This window comes from Eptesicus fuscus, chromosome 12 (assembly GCF_027574615.1).
Source record: "Eptesicus fuscus isolate TK198812 chromosome 12, DD_ASM_mEF_20220401, whole genome shotgun sequence".
In the NCBI taxonomy this organism is placed as follows: Eukaryota; Metazoa; Chordata; class Mammalia; order Chiroptera; family Vespertilionidae; genus Eptesicus; species Eptesicus fuscus.
The window spans coordinates 14,772,446-14,800,315 of record NC_072484.1 but is presented as its reverse complement, the minus strand read 5'-3'; the positions used below and the strand labels follow the sequence as shown (position 1 = coordinate 14,800,315).

Here is a 27,870-nt window from a genome sequence, read left to right as displayed (position 1 = left end):
TAGAGGCCTGGTGCATGGGTGGGGGCCAGCTGGTTTGCTCTGAAGGGTGTTCCGGATCAGGGTGGGGGTCCTGCTGGTGTACCAGGCCAGCATGGGTAAGGGGCTGAGGGCCCTTTTCAGGCTGGCCACACCCCCTTCAGGGTAGGGGTCCCCGCTGGGGTGCCTGGCCAGCCTGGGTGAGGGGCTGATGGCTGTTTGCAGGCTGGCCATGGCCCCCAGCGACCCAAGCTCCCAGCAACTCCTGTTTTGCTTTTTTTTTTTTTTCCCAGTGCCTTCTTAAGCTGAGGCCAGGGCCAGCTGGAAGCAGGTATCTGGGATTTATTTATCTTCTATAATTGAAACTTTGTAGCCTTGAGCAGAGGCCAGAGCTGGCCAGGGTGGGCGGGAAGCTTGGCTTCCTCCATCCCCGGGGGCAACCCAAACCTCCTGCTCGCTCCAGCTCTGTGGCCGCCACCATTTTGGTTGGGTTAATTTGTATACTCGCTCTTGATTAGCTAGGGGGCAAGGCTTGTGGGCGTAGTGGAGGTATGGTCAATTTGCATGTTTCTCTTTTATTAGATAGGATATGTAGTAATTAGTTTTTTTAATCCTTTAAGTTTTATCTAGGAGGATGATCACTCTCTGAGCATCATAACTAAGTCACAACGAACTTCAAAAGTTAAAGAAAATCATCCCTGAGAAGTGAGAAGAAGCTCTAAAAACACAGAAGTGACAGTCCTCCACCCTTTGAACAATCTTTACCATAGCACAAACTTTTATTAACAGTCAGCAATCAAACGTATTACAGTCCTGGATAGTTACTGCCTCTGATGATCTGACTATAAGTGCAACATTTATAAAAATCAAATAAATAGGGACTCTGGTTTTATTATCATTTTTACATTTTTGTCAAGTCCAGGGACAGCCAGCTAAGATATGTATCTTCCAATAAAAACCAGATAACTTCCACTGGCATCTCTTCTTCTGAGTCTCCATTTCCCACATTGATCTTCACCCAAATAGTAAAAGCAATACAATTGCAATTGAGTTTACTATTATCAATGGCACTTTCATTATGGTTCTTAAGAGAGAGAATAAGGTTCATTAACTGAGATTTAATTCCTGGCTCCTCTCTGAATCCACCAATTCCCTGGTCTGTTCCCTAGCCAATGTTCTTGAGGAAACGCTCCTCCTGCAGCACCACAACGGCGTTGACAGAGCAGGGCCACCTGCAGCAGCAGTACAGGGTAAAGGCCATGGTTGCCAGGAACCACCCTGAAGCCCAGCAGATTCATCCGCAGCCACCACAGGGAACATTCTATTATTTTCCCATTGTATCTCAAAAATTATCTTCTATATTCCATACCAAAATCTACCTTGACCCACACCTTTGTTCAGCAAAACTTCATTGACAATTATTTCTTCACATCTAGCTCAAAGGCAACAGCAAAGGTTGAGGGCAAAACCTTTGGAGCATACCCCTATGTTAAAGTCCAGAAGCTATAGGACCTTGGGTAAGTTATTGAAACACCCTGTACCTCAATTTCTTCATCTGAAAAATGGGGCTAACAGTGGTGATTGTAGTGATGATAAAATGAGAATATGCAAAGTCCTTTAACCTTTTGCACTTGGATGTCGAGTGTGACTCGACACAGTTAGCATTAGAATAAAGGAATCGAGAAAAAAGCAAGCGAGTGCAAAGGTTTAAGAGTCAGTCAGTATTAGAAAGATGCTAGTCTATATAATAAAAGCCTAATATGCAAATCGACCAAACGGCAGAATGACCAGTCACTATGATGCACACTGACCACTAGGGGGCAGATGCTCAATGCAGGAGCTGCCCCCTGGTGGTCAGTGTGCTCCCACAGTGGGAGCGCCACTCAGCCAGAAGCCAGGCTCAAGGCTGGTGAGCGCAACAGCAGTGGCGGGAGCCTCTCCCACCTCTGCGGCAGCACTAAGGATGTCCGACTGCCGGCTTAGGCCTGGGAGTGAGCCTAAGCCGGCAGTCGGACATTCCCCGAGGGCTCCTGAACTGCAAGAGGGCACAGGCTGGGCTGAAGGACCCCCCCCCCAAAGTGCACGAATTTCATGCACTGGGCCTCTAGTATAAAATAAAGCTCACCATATCCCCTCTCCTCCACCATGTCTCTAAAGGTTCCCTTCCCCTTCTGACTCTACCTGAAACCTGGCAATCTCCTGAGGAGGACACTACTTCCCTGCAGACTGTCAGGTAAGTCTTCCATTTCCTCCCACACCCCCATACCACTTGGCCTAAGATGAGGTCAGGTTCTCCCTGCTCTCACACTGCAATATCCAGACCATTCTGGAACTTCCCCTTCCTCTGTGCTGTTCACACCGTCAGTCTACCAACTAGCCCCACCAACCCAAGTTGCACACAGTCTTTCACTCACCACAGCATGCTCTGAAGAGTTCAGGGCTTGGCTCACCGTCTTTCTCTCCATAACTAGCACTGATTTCAACATTTATCTAGATGCTGCCTGACCTCCTTATCTTTAATTAAGTTGTCCTCTACACCATCTCTGTCACCCATGCCCACCAGTCATATCCTAGACCCAGTTATTACTTATAAGCTCCCATCTCCAACATCTCTGGTTCAATGCACTCTCCTGCCACCTGCCATTTCTTATCATTCCTGCTCACACCTTCTGGAAACCTAGTTCCCACAACTCTTCAAACCTCCCGGGTCCTTGAATCCAGTGACCCCCACCATCTTGTCACTATTATGATCCCCCTTAAGTCTTCACTTTTTTTTTCCTAATCTGGTTTCTACAGTCCATTTTTTAAATCAGCCCTTTCATTGTCCCTCAAGCCTCTCCTTTTCCCCTTCCATCATGTTTACTCAAAACCTCAATCTCAGTTTTGACCTTGATTCAAATCAAAGTATTTATGTAAGCACAGGCCATGTGTTAGACACAAAAAAACAAATTTTAGTTGTTTTAAATATGCTGATAGTTTTGTTTCTTATAGCTATTACAGCCATGTTTTATGTACCATTTATACTGTTTTAATATTATTTTATTTTTCCCTAAAAATATATTCAAAGTTTTACATAATTGACCATTTATTTCCAGAGGTGTGTGGATGAAAGGGGCCGCATGCTAACCTGTCAAGTTCTGGGAAAGCATGCATGGCAGTCTTGCAAACTCAAAGACCTAAAGTAACCACAAAGGATGGTCTGAAATTAAATTTTAACTAAAAGTAGTTATGATGGGTACTTACCTCCTAGACCGGTATCTTCACTGACAAGGTCAACCTTTACCTTAACTGAGCCTATCTGTCTTTTTGCATCTATGATAACATACCCTTTGAAATGTCTGGGTAACTTGTAACTTCCCCTTTTCTGGACCCCTTGGGGCACAACTAATGTACCTGGGCGCCAGGACAGATACCACAAATTCCTTCACTGTTATGTTCATTGTTCCTGCACCCACCTAAGTATGTGTCTATCATTTTACTTCTTATCCAATCCCAGGGGTTTCCCCGCTTTGCTTTCTCCTACCTCTCTAAACTATCACCAATGGATTTCATGTAACCCACCTACGTCCCTTTCCTTTGCTTGCAATGTATAAAAATAGATGAGAAACTGCCATTCTCTGGAGCATTATCTCAATCTGTTGAGGTTCTGCTTTCCTGCAACTGTCGACATTTTGGCTCAAATAAACTCACAAAAATTCCTCACAGGTTTGAACATTTTTATGTTTACAGGTGTTCTCCACAGCATTTAAACTAAAAAGTGAGAGTGACCTGGAGTAGCAGACACTGCTTTTCCTACAGTTCCCTAACCCTAACCATTCCTACAGCAGATCCTTCCTCTTCCTGTTCAGGGGTTACTACCCTTCCTCCCCATCCCTCCCCCCCCCACACCCACACCCCCCACCCCCCCGCGCGCCACAGAACACACAAAGCCATGCCCTTTAGGAAAGTTGGCTGTTCCCTTGCTCCAGGGGATGGAACCTGATGCTGCTAAGTCAATTATGGTGGCAACATGCCCCTTGCCAGTGAAGTGTTTAGGCTCAAGCCTGTGACCCAACACTTGTCAATAAAAAATGGGAAGAATTCTGATGATGTCTGAAAAAGAGAAATACACTGAGTGGCCAGATTATTATGATCTCTGAACGCATAATAATCTGGCCACTCAGTGTATATCCTATATAATAAAAGGCTAATATGCAAATTGTCCCCTCGACCAGGAATTCGACCAGCAGGCAGGCCAGCCAACTGCCCATGTCCCCTCCCCCTGGCCAGGCTGGCCGGACCCCACCCATGCACGAATTCATGCACCAGGCCTCTAATATATATATATATATACACACACACACACTGAGTGGCCAGATTATTATGCATTCAGAGATCACAATAATCTGGCCACTCAGTGTAGTTCTTAAAAGGACACAAAGAAAATGTAGTTCCCTTTTTCCTGCCTTGGACACTGTAATATCTGGGTGCGATGCTTACAGTGGCTGCAGGCATTTTACCATCTGAGGGACAGAAGTGCCATGTTGAGGACACTAAGGAAGGCTAAGTAGGGAGGCAGAGAGAGTCTGGGCTGTCCATTTCACTAAATTGCTAAATTAGCTGACTCTGGAGCCACCCTGCCTCGGGACCACTTTTTATAAGAGAAAAATATTATTTATCATTCACCTTTATATTTGGGTTTTCTATTATCTGCAACCAAAAACATCCCTGTGGATACTGAAATAAAATCTGACAGAATAGGAAACAAATACTACTATAATTGAAAAACTTTTAAAAGTTAAATTCATCCATTTCATTTCCTGAGATGTATTACTTTCATTTCCTTATACCAATAAGGTAAACCAGATATAGAAAGTAAAATTCTTAGAAATCATAAAGATGTTAACACTTTGTTATCCAGGACTGACAGGTCATGTGTAAAAGTAATTCTGTATATAAATCTGTATACATTCCAACCAAAAGAAATAAAAAAGTAATTAAATAGTAATTTTATCCTGAATATTTTTGACACATTTCTCAAATGCAGGATTCTAAAACTTTGTTTTTAACAGAGATATCAAGTACCAATATAATAAAACACAACATAAACATCCTTGAAATATAATGTTCAAATCAAATGTTTATATATATTTTAATACTAAAGGCCCAGTGCACAAAATTCGTGCACTCGGTGGGGGGGGGGGGGGGGGGGGAGTCCCTCAGCCCGGCCTGCGCTCTCTCGCAGTCTGGGAGCCCTCAGGGGATGTCTGACTGACGGCTTAGGCTCAGGAGTGGGCCTAAGCCAGCAGTCAGACATCCTTAGCACTGCCGCGGAGGCAGGAGAGGCTCCCGCCACCACTGCTGCGCTCACCAGCCGTGAGCCCGGCTCGGGGCTTCTTGGCTGAGCGGCACTCCTCCTGTGGGAGCGCACTGATCACCAGGGGGCAGCTCCTGCGTTGAGTGTCTGCCCCCTGTGGTCAGTGCATGTCATAGCGACCGGTCGTTCCGCCGTTTGGTCAATTTGCATATTAGCCTTTTATTATATAGGATATACATTCCTTTTTATACCAAAAACTAGAAATCTAGTTTTAAACTAGAAATCTAGTTTCATCAGCCTTTTTATACTAATGAACACTTTCTCCTACTTTTCTTGGTTGAATTAGGGCTAGGCTATATTACAATCAGTGGTAGAGTCAGAGATGGAAATAAAATAGATAAAGGAGGAGCTAAATGGTGACTTCTAAATCTCCATTTCCAACAACTAAGGAAGAAAAGTGATGTTGAGGGTAGAGAGAGTCATCTTACTTATGTTAAATAATTGTTATTAATAATTATAATAACAGCTTACAAAAGAGCTTTGTATACATTAACTCAAGTAAACCTCCAACAGCCCTAGTAAGCAGATACTGTCAGTAGAGGGTCAGAGAACGTAGGCCACTACCAGGACTCAAATCTAGGCAGTCAGGCTCCCACATTACTCACCTAATTAAGTCTAATATTAACAGAAAGTGATCAAGGAGGTTCAGGAAAGCATAAGACATACTTGGAAATATAATTTTTTTAAGTAGGAATATGGTTGGAGTCACAGAACTAGTTACCAAATCCAAAAGAGAACTCAGAAATTGGTTTATTTAGGACACCAGAGCCAGCTTACAAGTGGAATGACCCTCCTCCTAAACAGGTTAAAAGGATAGCCTTCCTGTGAAATTACCTCAACAAACACTGAAATGGCCTTCTCCAAAGGGCTGTCTTTACCTCCAGAAAATCATCACAGTCCCTGCCTTGCCCGCAGCCACAGACACTCTCACATCTGCTGTGTCCCTTACACAAGCTCCTGTGGTTGCTGGGCAGCCACTCTTCTCATTCCCAGGCCACAATCTGCTAAGGCACAATCTGCAGAATGGTGGTGAATAATTTGTTACACGAGTACAATGAAACATGATACGACCATTTAAGTATTATGTAAGTCTTCAATTACTGACAGGGAAAATGTCCAAGGCATGTTAACTCAAAAATATAGTGTTAGACCACGCATAATGACTATTCATGTAAAAGTGTGTTAATGTGTACACACATACAAGACAGAAAGAGAGCGAGAACATGAGAAAGAGTAGGCAATGCACATAAACAAGAGCAAGCACAGAAAGCGTGTTCACCAACATTTTAACAATGGTTATCAGGAGATTGCAGAATTTAAAGAGCTTTTAAATTATTTTTTTGCTTATTCTTATTATTCAAATGTTTATAATAATAAGTACCATTTTATAACCAGAATATTTGTCATTGGCGGAGGGAAGCTTCCAGAGTATTATGAAAAGAGGTATTTTTCAAAGCTTGACTACTTACCACAAAAAAGAAAAGAACTCATCTGACATGACACCAGGCCAAATTTTCTTTAAACTTCTCTTACTTTTCAATTTTAAAGAACACTCAAAAAGATGCAAACAATATATAAAACTAAAGGCCCGGTGCACAAAATTCATGCATGGGGCGGGGGGGTCCCCTCAGCCCAGCCTGCACCCTCTCTAATCCGGGACCCCTTGGGGGATGTCCGACTGCTGGTTTAGGCCTGATCCTGGGGATCGGGCCTAAACCGACAGTCAGACATCCCTCTTACAATCCTGGACCACTGGCTCCTAATTGCTCACCTGCCTGCCAGCCTGATCACCCCTACCTGCCCCCCTGTCAGCCAGGTCACCCCCAACTGTCCCCTGCCTGCTGGTCTGGTCACTCCTAACTGCCCCCCCGCTGCCCTGGTCATCCCCAACTGCACCCCCCTGCCAGCCTGGTCACCCCTCATGGCCCTCCCGCTGGCCTGATCACCCCACGCAGCCTGCTGTTCAGTTGTTTGGTCATTCCTCACCAACCCCCCTGCCAGCCTGGTGGTAGGCAGCCATCTTATGAGGGCTTGAGGGTTAATTTTCATATTACCTCTTTATTATATAGGATTATTACATAGGATAGTATCTTTACTAAGACTAAAATGCCCTCAAAACAGCATATAATTTAAACTTCCTCTGTCCAACAATGCAAATTAAACTTCTTCTGTAATAACACATTCATTGTACATAATGCCTTGTAATGACCTAGTTATTAAAGTCCTTTGTTATCATTAGGAAAGCTATGTTTTTCTAATTGTCATTTACTGAAAAGTGTAGTAAAATCATCGAGCCAGGAAGGAAGAAACTGTCTTTGTCCAGCCATTCAACAGCCTGCACTGAGTAGGAACAACAAATGTGTGATATCTTCTGAATGAAAAAAACGTGATGAAATTTACAATCACAATACAATTCATTTACAAGTGGCACTGATTATCAACTGCATACACAAATCTCCTTCAGTGCACTCTCCGATAGCAACACTGGTTCATAAAAATCACATCTTCAAGTAACACTGAACCAAAGATCAAGACTCCTCGAGGCCTTTCCATTAAGAAAGGCAATAAAGCCCAGCCGGTATGGCTCAATTGATTGAGCATTGTCCCATGCACCAAAAGGTCACCAGTTCTGATCTCCAGTCAGGGCACATGCTAGGGTTGCGGGCTTGATCCCCAGGAGGGAGTGTGCAGGAGGCAGCCAATGGATGTTTCTATCTCTATCCCTTTCCATTCCTCTCTCTCTAAAATCAATCAAAACATTTTTTAAAAAAAAACTATCTTTTTTTAAATATATTTTTAATTATTTCAGAGAGGAAAGGAGAAGGAGAGATAGAAGCATCAATGATGAGAGAGAATCATCGATTAGCAGCCTCCTGCACACCCCACATTGGGATCAAGGCGCAACCTGGGCATGTGCCCTGACCGGAATCGAACCGTGACCTCCTGGTCTGTAGGTCAACACTCAACCACTGAGCCACGCCAGCCGAGAATAAAAAGAAACTATCAAAAGCACAGATAAGGTCCTAATGTAACTGGGACCTGAAATGGGGCCACTCTTCAGTGGTTGCTGCCTTTTGCAATCATTTATATGGATATATTAATACTGTATGACCCATCAGCATTTTCCTGTGCTCATTCTTTTTCAGCCACTGACAAAGCCCCATTTTACGTCAATATCAGAGGCACTTTCTAATATATCTGTTCTTTGCCTCTGATTAGAATTTGGAGTAACACAGCTCAACCCTATATCACTACACGCTGGGGCCACGGCACTCTAGCTTTGCTGACCCATTGACCAGTGTTTGCAGCCTGTCTTCTCAGCACTATTCACTGCTGCAATAAGGAAGGACACGGGTATGTGTGCCCCACCCTCTAAACCTGTGCTGCCACGGCTTCCACAGACTCTTCTCTTTTCCAGCACCACTCCTTTCTCTTCCCTCTCCTTCCTCTCTTCTGTCTTCAGTCACTGTTCAGTTTTTGGGCAAAGGATCTGACTTTCTATAAAGTAAGCCAAAAAAAAAAAAAAAAGCTTTCTTTACAAAGATCCGACCTAAAGGTCAGTTGAGGTCACTCCCCTGCTCTTAGTCCTGGACCAGGGCACCCCATCTCACAAGCCTCACCTGGTGTACCCTGACCTCTCCTTTCTCATCCCCGCTCCTTTCCCCAACCCCAACTCCTTCAAGTCTATTGACCTCCATGAGATTCCCGAACCTATTATGACTCAGAACCTTTGCACCTAATGTTCTTCTCTGTTAGGAACACTATTCCCAGAAATAATCACAAAGCTGATCCCACTTAACACAGATGCTGACTGTAAACCCCTCTTCAGAGAGGCCTTCCCTGACCCCTTCTATCTAGATCAGCACACTCACACCCTTAATCAAGCTTCACTTTTCTACAAACATTTCCTGAAATTATATATTTTGTTTTTTATATTTATTTTCCATCTTTTCTAATAGAATAAAAATCTCATAAAGCTGGGCTTCATTTGGCACATAGCAAGCAGTAACTATTTGTGGAATGACTTAAACACAATGTTATATGGACTAACCTAGACAGACTCAAAGAGTGGGCAATCCATTTATTAAAAGGGTAACCCTTACTTCCCCCAAATTACATAAATCCTCACATATAACTCCCATAGTCTTAAGTAGAACTTACAGAATGTCATTTAAGATTTTCTCATTGATCTAGGATTACTGACCCAAAGGTCAATGAACTTCACCTTGTGGTATACATGGGCATAGGTTAGATATAAGCAGTGCTGCTTTGTGTGGGAATGTGCCAGAATGCCTTTCCAGAACTACTGTCTCAAAATTATATAAGCCGGACTGAATCTCATAAGGTACAGGGCAAGTGATCCAGACTGGCCAATCAAAGTATCCCATACCCCTCACCCAAAGATTGGTACAGGAATAGGTACATGACCCACATAGGGCCAATCAGAATGTTCTCAAGGACTAGAATGAGGGGAGGGGATAATGATATTACCATCCACTTGGGAGGATAAAATGAGTTAATACATGTAAAAGTATTTCTAGCAGTGCTTGCACTTGGAAAGTGCTGATTAAATGCTACTTATTATTCTTACAAATAAGGAAATATGTTACCAAGAGGAATCAAGGTGAACAAGAAGCTATTCATGTTCTCAATGTACTTATCTAGTGGGGTAGATAAGGCAGAACACAAATAAGAATACAAGGCCAAAGGCTATCAATGCCAAATGAGAGGTTCAGAATGCGATGAGAATTCTGAGGAGAGATCATTTCAGGGCCGAGGGACAAAGGAAGCTTATGTGAAAGATGTAATGTGCTTGGGTTGTCTCCTGGAAGAATTCTAGATGGCAGGATGGGCAATACCTTCTGGGGAAAGGGAGGGTGTATTAGCTTGAGTTCTCTGAGAAGTGGACACCAAGACAGAATTAGACATGCAAGAGATTTATTGGGGGAACTGTCTGTGAAGGGTAAAAGGGAAGACCTGAGAAGCAGTGAGAGGCTTCAGACCACAATGCATTTCTGACCCCTATGAAAGAGGAGGAAGGAAGGAGGGAGGAGGAAGTCTCAGACTTCAACACATTTCTGAGAAGGTCTTGGTCAGGCCTATGGGGAGTTCTCACATCAGAGCCCCCCTTCAGAGGCAACTGGGTCTCGCAGAAATGGGCCACATCAGTACTGCTTGCTCAGTCACTGACCGGGAGTAGCCCAAGAGAAGCTCAAGTTTGGCTAAAATGTAGTGGTGAATCCAAGGGTAGCAGCTGGAGCCATCATGCTCCCCGAAGCAGGAGAGGTGAGTGGCGCATTCTCATGGCTCCCAGAGTTGGACACAAGCAATGTCACCAGTACACCTTATGTGTCCTTGAAAGCATGGTTGAGGCTCAATGAATACGTGCCATCACTTTAAAATAAAACACAAGGCAATATCAGTGGGGTCCTTATCTTTTTCAAAAGGGATTTTTAAAAACTAAACCACAATTGAAATATGGAAATTAAAGTATATATCTAATGTAAAATATTATAACTAACAGTATTAGATGCCTTCCAGATATGGTTTCAGTTTCTAAAGCAAGATATAAAATGATTATGAAACATCGCTTTTCTAAAAATAAAACTTAAAACCCTGAAATGAGGATTAGATCTCAGAAACAAAGCTCTCCTAAGAATCCAGAAGGCAAATCTTTAGGAACTGGCAGCAATTTTGATCAAATGAGAAACCATTCTACAAAGTATAAAGTGCTACATTAATATCAGAAACCAATACAGTCAATAAAGTTATCTCTTATGTGGGTTAAGTTGCATTTAAGGCAAAAATGGAGAAAATCAAAATTACCCTTAAATACTAGAGCCATACCCAGCAAGGGAGATGCACCCTCAGAAAGCGGCAGGAAGGAAAGAGGACCACTGAGGACACAGCAAATTCTTTTGTCCCACTTCATACTACTATCGGGCATCATCTGCACTACTTAAACTGTCTTCATATCTATCTCTATAAAATCCTAACGTGCAAATAGACCGTACAGCAGAACAACCAAACAATCAGTCGCTATGACGTGCGCGAACCACCAGGGGGTGCGCGCGGGATATGGTGGGCGTTGGCAGCAGGCAGCAGAGTGCAGAACATGGTGGGCGTCGGCCGCAGCGGGATGGTGGAGCAGGTGAACAGGGTCACCAGACCAAGGCGGGGCGCCGGTCGCTGTCATCGGGGCGAGCCTCTGGTGGTTACTAAAAATTCTTTGCTCCCACGCACTGCAGTCCCGCCCGGCACTCACACCCGCTGTCGGCACCCAGCATTGGCCCTGATCACTCGGTGCCGTCAGCGGGTGCAAGGGGCAGCTGCCAGCCCCGATTACCCCTCAAGGCTTCTCCACCTCCCCCTGCTCCTGAGGGGCGATCAGGACCGGCAGCCACTGCTCACACCCACTGCCAGCAATGCCCCTGCTTGCACCCGCTGCCAGCGCCGGAGCCAGTGCTCACACCCACTGCTGGCGCCAGCCCCACTCACACCTGCTGCAGGCTCCACGGCTCACACCCGCTGCCGACCCTGATCGCCCCTGAGGGCTTCTCCACCTCCCCCTGCTCCTGCGGGGCAATCAGGGCAGCAGCCGCCACTCGCACCCGCTGACGGTGCCAGCCCCAATCGCTCCTCACTGTCAGCAGATACGAGCAGGGACCAAAGCCGTCATCACATGGGAGCGGTGGACAGCGGGAGTGGGGGTGCCGGCAGACAGAGGACCAGGGGTTACGGTGGGAGGGGCCAGGCGGGGGCGCAGAGGATGGGCCGAGACCCACCCCTGTGCCCACTGCAGCCTCGTGGCCCATAGTTCCTTTCAAGGTGCACGAATTTGTGCACTGAGCCCCTAGTTTATATATATCCTATATGATAAAGAGGTAATATGCAACTTGACCGTCACTCCAACACACAATATGGCCGCCCCCATGTGGACACAAGATGGCCGCCACAAGCCCTAGCTGATTTGGCTCAGTGAATAGAGATTGGACTGCGGACTGGAAGGTTCCGGGTTTGATTCTAGTCAAGGGCACATGCTCGGGTTGCGGGCCTGATCCCCAGTAGGGGACATGCAGGAGGCAGCCTATCAATGATTCTCTCTCATCACTGATGTTTCTATCTCTCTCTCCCTCTTCCTTCCTCTCTGAAATAAAAAAAAAAAAAAAAAAAAGATGGCCACCACAAGATGGCTGGCAGGGGAGGGCAGTTGTGGGCGATCAGGCCTGCAGGGGAGGGCAGTTGGGGGCGATCAGACCTGCGGGGGAGGGCAGTTAGGGGTGACAGGCCAGTAGAGGAGGGCAGTTGGAGGGGACCAGGCCTGCAAGGGAGGGCAGTTGGGGGAGATCAGGCCTGCAGAGGAGGGCAGTTGGGGATGACCAGGCCTGCTGGGGAGGGCAGTTGGGGTGACCAGGCCTGCAGGGGAGGGCAGTTGGGGGGGACCAGGCCTGCAGGGGAGGGCAGTTGGGGGCAACCAGGCCTGCAGGGGAAGACAGCTAGGGGTGACCAGGCCGGCAGGGGAGGGCACTTAGGGGCAACCAGGCTGGCAAGGGAGGGAAGTTAGGTGTGATAGGGCCAGAAGGGGAGGGAAGTTGGGGGCGACCAGGTCTGCAGGGGAGGACAGTTAGAGGAGACCAGGCCTGTAGGGGAGGGCACTTAGAGGCAACCAGGCTGGCAGGGGAGGGCAGTTAGGAGTGATCAAGCCAGCAGGGGAGGGCAGTTGGGGGTGACCAGGCCGGCAGGGGAGGGCAGTTAGGGGCAATCAGGCTGGCAGGGGAGCAGTTAGGCGTCGATCAGGCTGGCAGGGGAGTGGTTAGGGGGTGATCAGGCTGGTAGGCAGAAGCGGTTAGGGGCAATTAGGCAGGCAGGCGAGCAGTTAGGAGCCAGCAGTCCTGGATTGTGAGAGGGCAGGTGGACATCCCTCAAGGGGTCTCAGATTGAAGAGGGTGCAGACTGGGCTGAGGGACACACACACACTCCCAACCCCCGTGCACGAATTTCATGCACCGGGCCTCTAGTATACACATACATGTACATATATTCATATTCCCTCTTCTGGCCAAGCATTTAATACATAAATTAAATGTACTTATTAGATCACATCCCAAAAGAACAAGAAAAGACCTTACAGATTACAATTTTCCTTTATTTTAAGGAGATATATGACACAGAAGAGGGACCAAGACGTACTCAGTTCCTATCACTACACAGTGATAAAACTAGCTCAGCAGTTCACTTTACCTCTGACCTTCACAGAGAAAACAGAACCTGTCACATGAGAGCTCCCTCCACATCCCGGTCAATCAGCACCCCATTCTTGCTTCCTCCATGTGGCCTCAGTCAAGCCTGATCTCCTGCCCCATGCTCTTGATTCTACTGCAGAGCAATCTTCCTCCATTTTTATCCCCTTTATTACTACTCTGTATTCATTTGCTCTTTTATTAGTTCCTCTTCCAAAATATAAGTAACTCAAATTCCCCCAGTCTTAAAAAACATAAAAGTCATATCTACATCTACACACACACACACACCATCCATCTTTGACCTGGAATTTCCCATCCTCTTCCTGGAATATTAATCTGTACTCTTTCTGTTGCAAGACCCAGAAATACAAGCCAAGCCAACTAAGGCAAAAACAGGGTGTTACTGGCTCCTGCAACTGAAAAGCTCAGGGGTGGAGATGGCACACACACCCCTTTCTCCCTCAGCTCACCCAGGGTCCCCTGGGCCCTTACTCTCCATCTCTGCTCTGCCTCCCTCTGAGTGGAATTCAATTTGAGACAGGTGCTCTCCACATAGAAAGATGAACACTTGCAGCCCAGGCTACATCCTCACAGTTTGCAATCCAGAAGAAAGGGAGCCTTGTTCTCTCAGCATCTACTGTTTCAAATCTCAGGGAGACTGGGATTCTTGGACCACTCACTAAGGGACGACATGGGTTTTGGCTCTGTCCTCTGCTTAAAAACTCTTCACTAGATTCCCAATATCTATCCATACCACAGGATAACAGCCACTGGACATTTAAGTCCATGGGGACCACATCATTCCCTTTGCACAAACTCCTCTCACCCTCAACTTGTCCATCTGGGAAACTCCCATATTCATTGTTCCAAACCCACCTCAGACCCGCCTCCCTCAGGACAGTCACCACGACAAGAGGCCTTTCTGCCCTGCCTCCTCTGCACCTGGCAGCCACCTCTACAGTTCCAGCCCGCCTCCCTGAGGCGCTAACACCAAGTGTAGCTGTTTACATGTCTGTCTCCCTACCAAACAATAAATCCTGGCCAGGCCCATTTAGGAAAGCAATGTGAATCGAGTCATAAACATGCTAAAATCCAGAAATTTTATTTCAATAGAATCTATTCTAAGAAAATAATGCTAAATATAGGAAAAGCTTCTGAAGATGTTTACAGCAGTATTATTTATAATGGAGAGAGATGGAGGGGGGTGAGGAGGGAGGGAAAAAACAATTTCACCATCCAAGAAATTATATTGGGGGAACAATATTAAGCTAAATTATGGTATATAGTCTCAACAAATGTTTGTACTTACTAAAAAAAATGAGAGGAACAAAACATAGGGAAATGCTAATATTAAAGTAAGTTTAAAAGGCAACATTAAAATTTTAAGTGAACTTAAAGCAACAGATGCACACACACACACACACACACACACACAAAATCTATACCAAAATGTTCTATTTTGCTCTATTGTTAGGGGCAAAAATAGAATATTGGGGACTAGCTATGGTTATGGGAAATATTAATCACGCTCTGTTAACCACGACTTCCTTGTGTTGGTTAAAGAAAGGACATTCTGACCTGGCTGGGAATTGTGTACCCCCAGGACCGGGGAGTCAACCTTTGAATGCAGTCCATTCTCATTCAAGAACTGCCTATTATCAAGGAAAGATTAACAACCTTGTTGACCAAACTATGGAGTCCCACCCCAGCCTGCATAGCCTACTTTCCCATACCTGTAATCCCTACTTCCCATGTAATCTTTATCTTACCCTATATAAGCAGCTGGCTTATGGGGGCTGCAGAGCAGATTTCTGTGGATGACCTGCTGCTCTCCCACACTGCAGACAGTACTGGAATAAATGCTCATATATTATTCAACCCGGTCTCTATTTAATTGGCTCAAATAGTGACAGGCAGCACGGAGCCACTGATTGTCTGGTTACACTATCAGTATATAGAGCACTTGCGAGAGACTATTCTCTCCTCTCCGGATCCAAATATTTGGACCGAATCCTGGTGTCACTTGATTTCACTTGACTGTGGCCTCTGATCCCAATTCTCTTTTCCTTCTGATTAACCATTCCTCGCCTAGCTTCTGCAAACTTCACTTTCATTATTTCACTTAGAGAATCACTCCTGCTGCCTGGTCCTTTAATTCCCTACCCCTCCTCTCCATTCATGGAACTTCTTATCTCAGGCCCTCATCATTTGTCTGCTCAGTCACTGCCGGTGTTCAGTGCCACCCCTCCCATCAGCCCCAATCCATTTTCCCTGGCCCTGTGGGCAGAGAAGCAGTTCTCAAAACTTATCATCTGACCTGCTAAGAATTCTCCAAGGAGGCCCTCTCACCTGCAGGATAAGATCTGAGCTTCTAAATCAGGCAAACAAAACCCTTTCTGATCTGGTCCCCAACCTGCCTCAGCTTCTCCCAGTCAGACCACCTATTCCTCTCCGCCTCTTCTCCCCCACAACCCGTCCTCTCCCCCAGCCGTCTAACTCACTGTCCTGACCCTTCCCCTGGCCTACACAGCACTCTGGTCATTTATCTGACACCGTAGATGCCTTCAGGGCCAGGGTTCCAGCACCCATCCTCTATGCCCAACATTCCCCCCATCACTCCCTCACCGAACACGAGGAAGAGGCAGGCTGGTGTTCCTCACCTTCCCACATCACTCTATATGTATTCCATCTTCCCTCAGTTGAAACTGCCCTCCCCCTCTACTTTCCCAAATTCTAGCCCTGCTCTGTCCAGTATGTAGCCACTTGCTAAATATGGCCACTGAGCACTTGACATGCGACCAGTCTAAACTGAGATGTGCTGTAAGTGTAGAGTAGACACTAGATTTCAAAGACTTGCTATGAAAAAAAAAAAAGTAAAAAAAATAATACTTTATTTTACCTGTTAATAATCTACATATTAGACATGTGGGGTTAAATAAAGCATATTATTAAGGTTAATTTCACTTGTTTTCTTTTACCTTTTCTTTTTTTGTTAATCCTCACCTGAGGATATTTTTCCCATTAATTTTTAGAGAGAGTGGACAGGAGGGGGAAGAGGGAGAGATACATAGATAGATAGGTAGAGAAAGAAAGAGAAAGACATCAATGTGAAAGAGACACATTGATTGGTTGCCTCCTGCACACACCCCAACCAGCGGCGGGGATTAAACCTGCCACCCAGGTACGTGACCTTGACCTGGAATCGAACCTGCCTGAAATCCTCTGGTGTGCAGGCTGAGGCTCTAACCACTGAGTATACTGGCCACGGCTCTACTAGAAAAATTAAAATTACACATGTGGTTCACATTCTATTCCTATTGGACAGAGCTAGTTTAACCATTCTTCAGGGAGTAGCATGAGTAAAACTTCAAGATGCCCCTATTTTTGTGCCACCCTTAGTTATCTTTTTAGCCTCCTTGAAATCCTATAATGGAGTCTACCATATAAACCACATAAGCAAATGTAATCTAATTACATAGTGCACTATTGTTTATTAATACCCTATTCTTCTTGCTATAATAATGCCATTTCTATACCCTCTTTTGGGACTCAGTAGGCAGTCAACTTTTAATTAGACATGAGACCTTTGCTGGAGCACGACAAAAAACAATAAGCTTTTTTGTTTTTGTTTTGTATTGTTTGCTCATTTACTTTCCCAGTAATGATTTAGACAGTGTAGGGAGAACTGGAAGTCAGGGGACCTAACAGCTCTTTCTTCTTCCTCTAATTAATAAAACACATACAGACCATTTAGTACATGGCTTGGCCCCTTATGAGGCCTGCCTATGTCTCCGTTTCCCCCACTGTAAAACAAATCAGGCCAATTTACAATAAGCAGCCAGATCAAAGCAGCTAAGCAAGTTCTAATTGGAGTCATTATCATGATACCAAGAAATACTCTACTTTTCACAGCTAATTGTGTTTTGTTAGCCAGTTGTCTTAAAGACAGACTAATTTTTATGGAGAGAACAAGTCCATCACAATTATCAAAATAAGAAGAGGTGGGGCAAACTACCTATCAAATGCTCTCCTAGCCTACTAATGATGGAAACAAGTAGTGAGAGAGGAAACTGTCAAGTGCCTACTCCAAGCTGAAATAGTTTACACGTCACACTAGCAGACATTACCATACCCATTTTACAGAATAGAAACTGATGCTCATAGACAGGCTAAGTAACCAGGCCAAAGTCATGTAGCTGTGCTACAAATCAGGTCAGCAGTATCATCCCTGCATGTAAAAAAAAAAAAAAATGACATCTTTATTATCACTTGAAGATAAAATGTGTGCAAATCAAGAATATCATATAAGTATACAAATAAAAATACAATAATACTTTCTATTCTCCTTCAAATAGTTTTCCTGATCTTGGCTAATCCCCATTTTTTTCAGAGCAAGAGACCTATTTTTCTAAGTAGACTTTTCCTTAAAGTAGGAAACAAGTAGGGTATGTGATGTAGTAGGAACTAGTGTATTAATACATTATTTTTCTTTAAGTCTTTAAATCAGTTATAAGTGAAAGCTTACATTAAACATTATGACTAGAATTCCTCAGATACATTTACAAAGATCTAGTCCCTTCAGATAAAGATTACAGTAATCAAGTCAATTGGGCCATTCCAAAAAAACAAATGCATCAACAACAACAATAACAAAAATACACCTAAAGAAATATCAAAGAACCTCTCCATGGTACACAATTTAAGTCATAATGAGTTCAATGAAATGATTTTAAAAAGTTCCTCAAAATAAGACACACACACATACAAAGTGAAACCCCAATTACACAGCTAACTACTTTCTCACAATGCTAACAATGTACTGTGTATCTCTAAGAAACCAAACTGATCTCGGTTTAATTGATTCTGCCTTTACAAAATAGCCAACTTAAATCTCCAGACTTGGACAGAACAAAAGTTCAAATTCTCTACCACAGAAGAAGTCCCAACGTATCAAATGCTTTAAAATACTGCTCAACTCTCCTTATCAAAAATGTCCCTGCAGTCTGTGTTAATCAGTCACTACTAAAACCCCCACACAATGCACCCTGTGTGCGCCTGGTATTTTACTACAGGAAGTAGAAAGTTCAGTTTACCAAGAATACCACATTTCACTTTCAAAGGTCTTGAAAATGAATCCCTCCAACAGTAACTAATTTACATTTCATTCCAAGCTGAACAAAACAGTGTAATCTCAAAGAATCCACGATTGTGAAGAACTTCATTTGGCAAAACCAGGTGTGTTCTTTTTATTCCTTCAGAGGCACTTCACAGATTATAAATAAAAATAATTTGCAGCTTTTCATCTCATGTAAATTCTCACATATAAAATGAATTCTTTTAGTCCATATTTCCTCAAAAGTCAGACATATTAAGACTACATGCCTAAAATCAGGTGATTTATGCTCATTTTAAGAATAAACATGGCAGGGGAGGTTTGGGGGGTGGGGGGGTAAGAGATCAAACGAAGGACTTGTATGCATGCATATAAGCATGACCAATGGACGCAAGACACTGGGGGAAGGGGGGGAAGGAATGTGGGGGGGGGAGCTCAATGGGGGGAAAAAGGAGACATATGTACTACTATTTGTAATACTCTAAACAATAAAATAAAATTTTAAAAAATGGCATCTAGAAGAAACAAAGTGTCCTTTTCTTTGTCCACATATATACAGACAAGTCTACAGGCAGCAAAGATGATAAGTTTTGTTTTGTTTTCATCCTAAACAAAAGTTAAGGCTAAGGAAGTAAGGAAACAGAAACCAAGACAGCCCAGCACACCAGTTACAGCCACATGCAGCAGGTGACAGGAAGCCTTGTGGACACTTCACACCCACAGGGATGAGCATCACAGGTCGCCTGCAGGCCCACCTGGGTTCTGCCGAACCTCCACCCAGCAGTCTCATAGAAACAAGAGAGCAAAAAGCCATCCCTGTCGTCCTGGCAATAAAGGAGAAGCGGCCTCCCTGAACCCAGGAAAGTCACCCCTCCCTCCAAGCAAACACCAGAAAGCCCCCTTCACACCAAGGGCACAAAGAAATTCAAGCAGCCAGATCCAAAATAAAGATAATTTTTAAAAGGGGGGAGGAGGGGCATGAGAAGAGATGTTACCGTTAAATTAAATGTATCCAGGGATCACTTGGAGTCTCTGTCTATTTGGGAACTCAGACTCAAAAGTAAAAATAAAATTTAAAGGGGGGAAGGGGGAGCGAAAGAGAAGACAGTTCAATTAAGGACCACTTGAGGTCTCAATCTACTTAGGGTCCCGGACTCAAAAATTTTGAAACGGGAAGGGGAGATGACAGTCCAACGTGTGTGCGAGGAGCACCGGGGTCCAGTGTTTGCTGGGGAAGGGATGGTCACGGCAGTGGGAGTCCCGCCCCGAGGTTTCCCGGGTGAGAACCTGGGGGAAGTTCACACCGGAGGGCTAGGCTGCCCGCTTTTCCGGGAACAAGCCCAAGACCCAGAGACGGGGTCGGTCGCCCGCCGCCCCCACTCCACGCCCTCCCCGTCTCAGCTCCGACCACCCCGCCCGCGCGCGGGCAGTGCCCCGACCCCGGGGCTGCGGCGCGCGCCTCACCCAGCAGCGCCCGCAGGTGCTTCAGGCGGGTCAGCACGTCCTTCTTGGGGTCCAGCACCTTCTGGGTGGACTTCTTCACATCCCCATGGCTCCTCCGGGAGAACATCCCGCCGCGGGAAGCCCGGTCCCGCCGCTGGGGCAGGAGGCGCCGGAGCCGCGCGAGTCACAGCACAGGGTCCGGCCCGGCGCGTGTCGCGTGGGCCACTTGGCCGCCCCTCTCCGTGCCGCCGCCGTTGCCGCTTCAGCTGTGACTCCAGGAAGGAGGGGCGGGCCGCCCGGGCACCGAGAGGGGAGGGGCAGGAAGGCGGTGTCAACAAGGGACCGACGGCCCCGCCCCGCGGGAGGCGCCAGCCGCCCCTCGGGCGCAGCGCACGTGCGCGTGGCCGGGACTCCTCGCAGGGCGCCACTTGGAGAGCCCCGAGTCACAAAGAAACTAACCCCATGTTCTCGCTGTACTACAAGTCCCGGGATGCACCGCGATAGAGCCCTCCAATTAGACTGGCGTGACTTTGGCACGATGGGAGTCAGTGGGCCGGCTCTAAGCGCGTTGTCCTTCATACCCCGTCGTGGGCCGCAAGTCCACCTGGGAAGTGTAGTTTTATTCAGGAGGCGAGGCTCTGCGATCGCCTTTCCAGTCTGGGCTGTTGGGCAGTAGCCTTCCTCCTTCAACCTCGGGAGGCCCTGCCTTACCTTTACTCTATGTGCCCACCGCAGTTCCCTCTGCTGCATCGTGAACCGCAGAAACATCTCAGTAAGAAAAGTTTCAGGACTTTTAAAATGCAAACCATTTTAAGTTCTAGCTTCTGGAATCACACACCAAGGAGCCAGGGACCCATGGAAATCCCTTTGACCATACAAAAATCGGAGCTCCAATTTCTCACTAAAATGCGTGGCTTTGGCAGGAGGGAAGGCATGTCTAGGCTCTGGATGAAGGGATCCTTGGTTTCTGAGACCCAATCTCACTTGGAGTGTGCGAGTCCCTCACTTAGAGGGCTCCACGGGATCTTGCTTCTTGCTTTGTAGAAAGGGCATGTTCTCTGTGTTGTGCAAAGCCCTATCAGCAATTCGGTAGTAGAACCAGAAATAGAACCTGAGAGACCGGACGCTCGGGCCCGTATGCCTTTAAGGTCAGGTACCTGTAACATGGGGTAAGACTGAGAAGGAAGATAGTCTCACAAGAGATCCTACTGCATCTGGATCCTTTGATGCTCCAAATTTTGACATTTTAGTAAGTACTTAAACTGGCTGTTTAAAAAGACGCAGTTTCGATCAGATTAGGACAACACAACTGTCTTTTTTCATTCAGCTGAACTGTAAATTGGAGGAAAAGCCAGGGATTTACACAGCTCTGTGTCCATTACTGAGCACAGTATTTTGGCCAATAAAAGTTCATTAAATAAAAGGAAATAAAAAGCCAAAATGGTCCTACATATTTTATCTAGACATGCAAAATATAACTCATAATTGTTAGAGCCTCTATTTTTAGAATTGTGAAAATAGAATTGATAGAACTAGAGTATATTCATACTGAAGAAATATTACTCAGCAATGCAAAGGAATGGACAATTAATAAACCCAGTAAAATGGATGAGTCTCAGATCCAGAGATGGAAGCCCCATACTCAGGATGATGCCAGAAGGTCCTTACAAGTTTGGGCCTCCATCAAAGCCACAAACCCTCCAAGACTGTTACAAGAGACAAAACAAAACAAAACAAAATCTTCTCTCTGGAAACAAGGCTTTTTGGATATTTTTGTTAGAGCAACATAGCCTGTACTTGATTACACATAGTAAGTCACAATAGTCATTGCCAGACTCCTTTAAAAATATACCTTTTATTACATTGATTTAACAAAAATAGGATGCACTTGTCTTAGGCAATTCAATTTTTCTGTCATAAAATAACTTATCACATACAAACATTTATTGAGCACCTACTATGTATTAGGCATAAGTCTAAACCTTGGGGATAAAAAAAAAAAAAATGCATCCTCCTGACCTCCAAAGATTACAATGTAGTTGAGGGGCAAAATAACTAGATAAATGAATAGGTAAATGGCAGTGTACAGTGAACATGTGACATTGTCAAAACTTCATAGTACCCATATGATTTCACTTATATGTGGAATCTATAGAATAATATGAAAGAACAAACAAAATAGAAACAGACTCATAGATACAGAGAACAGACTGATGGTTGCCAGAGGAGAGGAGGATTGGGGGACTGGGTGAAAAAGCTGAAGGTTTTGAAAAATACAGATTGGTTGTTACAAAATAGTCAATGGAAATATTGTCAATAATATTGTAATAACTAAGTATGGTGCCCGGTGGGTACTGGAAATATCGGGGGGGGGGGGGATACACTATAAAGTATATGATTATCTAACCACTATGCTATACACCTGAAATTAATACAAAATAATACTGAATGTAAACTGTAATTGAAAAGACAAAAAAAAATCTTGGTAGTACCAGAAACAGGCATTCATGCATATAGATTCACCTCTTCCATCCTACCTAGCCACTACTTACTGGTGAAAATGTAGATTCCAGTCTTCTCTAAAAATTTAAGAAACATAAATTATTTTTTAAATTTTATTTTTATTGTTGAGAGTATTACAGATGTCCCCCAATCCCCTTCCTTTGCCCCCTCCACCTGGTTTCCACCCCAACCCAGGCCTTCACCACACTATTGTCTGTGTCCATGGGCTATGCATATCCTATATAATAAAGAGCTAATATGTTAATTAGATCAAACAGCAGAACGACCGTCTGGACGACCTTCCAGATGACCACACTATAACACCCACTGGCACCAGGCCAGCCACGGCTGGTGCAATGTGATTGGTTGGGGGCCTGGTCATCACCCCATGATCGCCCTGCAGAGGGAGGCCCAGGCCAGTGGCCGGCAGGGGGTCAATCAATCGGGGGGCTCCATGATCACCCCAAAGAGGGAGGCCCAGGCTATCCCGGGGCAGCGCTGTGGCAGGTGGGCGGGGCCTCCCTCTGCGGCGGTGATCCATCACAGAACCCTAGCCGGTGGGCAGGGCCTACCTCTTTGGAGCGATCGATCACGGGCCTCCTGGACTATGAGAGGACACAGGCCAGGCTGAGGGACCCTCCCTGCCCCCAGTGCACGAATTTCATGCACCGGGCCTCTAGTATGCATATAAGTTCTTTGCTTAATCTCTTCCTGCCCACCCTTCCCTCTGAGATCTGTCAGTCTGTTCCATGCTTCATGTCTCTGGACCTATTTTGTTTGTCAGTTTATTTTGTTTATTAGATTCCACATATAAGTGAGATCTTGTGATATTTATCTTTCTCTGACTGGCTTATTTTGCTTAGCATAATTAATATTTGACAAGACTATACCATGGAGTAAAGATAGTCTCTTCAATAAATGGTGTTGGGAACATTGGACAGGTACATGCAAACAATGAAACTAGGCCGCCAACTTACACTGTACACAAGAATAAACTCAAGATGGATAAAATACTTAAAAATGTAAATTGCGAAACCATAAAAATCCTAGAAAAAAAACATAGGCAGTAAAATCTCAGACATCTCATGTAGCAATATTTTTGTAAATACATCTCCTAGGGCAGGCAAGAGAAACAAAGAAAAATGTAAACAAATGGCACTAAATCAAACTAAAAAGCCTCTGCACAGCAAAAGAAAACCATCTTCAAAATGAAAAGGGAACCCACTGTAAGGGAGAATATTTGCCAGTGATACATCTGATAAGTGGTTACTTTCCAAAATAGATAAAGAGTTCATACAACTCAACAAAAGATAAACAATCCAATTTTTAAAAAATGGGCAAAGGCCCTAAATAGATACTTTTAAAAAGAGGACATACAGATGGCCAAGAGACATATGAAAAAATGCTCAATGTCACTAAGCATCAGAGAAATGCAAAATAAAACTACAATGAGGTATCACCTCATGCCTGTCAGAATGGCTACCATCAGTAAATCAGCAAACAACAAGTGCTGGCAAGGATGTAGGAAAAAAACCCTCGTGCACTGGTGATGGGAATGTAGCCTGGTGCAGCCACTGTGGAAAACAGTATGGAGATTCCTCAAAAAATTAAATATGTAGCCGAAACCGGTTTGGCTCAGTGGATAGAGCGTCGGCCTGCGGACTGAAAGGTCCCAGGTTCGATTCTGGTCAGGGGCATGTACCTTGGTTGTGGGCACATCCCCGGTAGGGGGTGTGCAGGAGGCAGCTGGTCGATGTTTCTCTCTCATCGATGTTTCTAGCTCTCTGTCCCTCTCCCTTCCTCTCTGTGAAAAGTCAATAAAATATATTTTTAAAAAAATTAAATATGTAGCTTCAGTTTGACCCAGCATCCCACTTCTTGGAAACATAAATTATTTTGATGCTTTTTCGCTCACATGTATATTCCATATGACATAAAAATACTTCTCATTTTTTATTGCTCTCCAAAATCATTCCTGCTGGACTGTGAACTCCTTGCAGGCATCACTTCTCTATAATTATTTATCACTGGAGGTTCAGAGTGTCAAGTAATTTGCAGACACATAAGTGCTATTGAGTAAATGTCCCACTTTAATCCATAAAGATAATGTAATCAAGAGTTAAAAACTACCCGAAATACCGTTTCGATTAGAAAAAACCAAAAACAAGTTTTGACAACAGAGAAATACAAAAACATAGCTGATAGGAGTCTAAAATAGTACAACTTCTATGGAGAGGAATTTGGCAAAATTACATATTCCTTGTCTTTTAACACAGAAATCCTACTTGAAAGACTCTGTTCTGAAGCCATACCTCCACAAATATGATACCACATGTGGAAGGTTATTCCTCCCAGCACTATTTGTAAACAATGGGTTGAACTGATATATCAATGTTCTAATCCCAAAAACTGTGAGTGTGAGTTTTGGAATAAGCATCTTTGCAGATGTAACTGAATTAGGGATTTTGAGGGAAATCCTCTCGGATTATCGGGGGAAGGCCCTAAATCTAATGAATATTTTAATAAGAAACAGAAGAGAAGACACAGAAAAGACCACGTGAAAAGAGAGGCAGAGATTGGAGTCATGTGGCCACAATCCAAGTGACCTTTGCAGCCACCAGAAGCTGGAAGAAGCAAGGAAGAATCTCCCTGGGGGGTTTCAGAGGGAGCTCAACTCTGAAAACATCTTGATTGCAGATTTCTGAATCCCAGAACTGTGAGAAAATAAACTTCTGTTGGTTTAAGCCCCTTAGTTTGTGGTCATTTGTTGCAGCAGCCCTAGAAAATGAATACTGCCAGATATCGGAAAGAGCCCAGTGTGATTGTCTAACGCAGGCGTGGGGAACGTCCGGCCCATGAAATCATTTGGTCTGGCCCTGCCAAGGCATTAGGGGTGAGTTAATGAAATGTTTGACCAAATATAGCAGGCTAATTTTTAACTTGATAATTTTGTATGGCCTGAGAATAATGTTATAAATATCCAAATGGCCCTTGGCAGAAAAAAAGGTTCCCCACCCCTGATGGGATCTGATTGGATATGGTGCATGCGTACACATCTAAAAGTGGTAGTACTATGCAACCATTAAAAAAATGAGGAAATGTCTTGCTTCCTCATTTGACCTGTACATTGTTAAGTATAAAAGCAATGGCCAGAACATAAAATACATATTTACTTGCTTATTTTTTTTTTCAAAAAGAAACATTGGAATAATAAATCAAAAACTATCATTAATGCCTACTTAAGTGGGATGGAGAACAGAGTGGAACAGATAAGAGATGGCAAAAGGTCCTCTCTAAAACTGTAGCTTTTTGTAGTTTTGACTAGGGGTCCTCAAACTTTTTAAACAGGAGGCCAGTTCACTGTCCCTTAGACCGTTGGAGGGCCGGACTATAGTTTAAAAAAAAACTATGAACAAATTCCTATGCACACAGCACATATCTTATTTTGAAGTAAAAAAACAAAATGGCAAAAACACCTGCATGTGGCCCGCGGGCCGTAGTTTGAGGACGCCTGGTTTTGACTTTTACACCATTTAAATGTTTTACATATTCAAAATTTAAATTAAAAGAAAAAACCTGATAATTGAAAATAAACAGATACACAGAATAAACAAATGAACCCAACCATATATCTAATTGGTAACATAACTCTATAGATAAAATAATTATTTCAAGTGACTTTAAAAGATAGTATTCTGATTGTACCTCATAGAGGGATATTCTAAGGGCAAAAAAGATCTGCAAAGAAATATTACGTGTTATTAGCACTAAGATTTTCAGTGTACAAGAAAAGAGACACACAAATATCAAAATCAAGGAAATTGAATAAAAACTATAAAATTAAATTTTACCTATAAGTATCAATTTGAACTCGTGATTTAAAAATATATAAACAGGCCCTGGCCGGTGTGCTCAGTGGTTGGAGTGTCAGTCCACAAACTGAAGGGTCTGGGGTTCGATTCCTGGTTAAGAGCATGTACCTGGGTTGTAACTTGTTTTAAAATATATTTTTATTGATTTCAGAGAGGAAGGGAGAGGGAGAGAGAGATAGAAACATCAGTGATGAGAGAGAATCATTGATTGGATGCCTCCTACATGCCCCCTACTGGGAATTGAGCCCACCACCAAGGCATGTGCCCTTGTCCAGAATCGAACCCAGGACCCTTCAGTCCACAGGCTGATGCTATATTCACTGAGCCAAACCGGCTAGGGCCTGGGTTGTAACTTTGATCCCCAGCCACGATCAGGGCACATGTGGGAGGCAACCAATCCCTGTGTCTCTCTCTCCCCCTCCTCCCCTTCCTATTCACTCTCTCTAAAGAATGAATGGAAAAAATATCCTCTGGTAAGGGTTAACAGCAACCAAAAAAATACATGCACAGGTCAAGGTTCATTCTTTTCCATAGAGATATGTAGTTCCTGTGATATTTATAAAAAGACTTTTCTTTCCCCCATTGAATTAACTTGATACCTTGGTCAATTATCAAGTAAACATGTGTGTGTGTCTATTTCTGGAAACCCTGTTCTGTTACATTAACCTGGTTTGTTTAACCTTAAACTATTAGCCCTGTCTTGACTACTAAAAGCTTTGTTGTAAGTCTTGATTTCAGGTAGTGTATATTTTCCTTTTTTAAGATTATTTTGCCTTATTAGGTCTTTCCTAATTCCATATAAAATTTAAAACCAATTTATTTATTTACAAAAAAATACATATATGTTGTGTTTATATGCTGTGTTTCCTGTTCTTCTAATCTCCAAAAGGACCTACAAGCAATGGTATCCAATGGCAATGAGCACACCCAGATCTTGGTTGGTTTCCAAATATCATTCCCAACCCAAAGTTAACAGGGCTCTTTAGAGAGAGAAATGCGAATTCCAGGTCTGAAGAAGGAAACTATAGAATGAACATAATACTATGCCCAAAGATCAATGCGAAAGTCTCTAAAACATAGGAGCTAGCTTAAAGGGGCTCCTTATGACCAAATGTGGGATAATTTGATCATCAGAAGGAATAATGATTATTATTGATTACAACACTTTGAATAAATAAAAATTCAGGAATCCATAATGACATTTAAAATATTTTTTAAGGGGAGTATTTCAAGTAGAAAACATTTCTTGTACCTTTGATGATTTCAGGTAGACATTAAAAAGCAAGATTTTAAGAACCCTCAGGTAGCTAAGACCCTTACTCAGTGACAAATGCGGAACCTGATCTGAGTTGGATATGTGTTTCA

The 27,870-nt window shown here is 44.1% G+C and overlaps 1 protein-coding gene across 1 annotated transcript in view; it reads right to left on the bottom strand.

Moving 5' to 3' along the window:
- The window catches only part of RALGAPA2 (Ral GTPase activating protein catalytic subunit alpha 2), a 288,867-nt gene extending 268,443 nt beyond the window's left edge, over window positions 1-20,424 (bottom strand). The window contains exon 1 of the mRNA XM_028144951.2: window positions 20,153-20,424. Within this exon, the coding sequence (XP_028000752.2) occupies window positions 20,153-20,258 (106 nt within the window). The 5' untranslated portion in view covers window positions 20,259-20,424. The remainder of the gene's footprint in view (window positions 1-20,152) is intronic.
- Window positions 20,425-27,870: the final 7,446 nt, after the last annotated feature.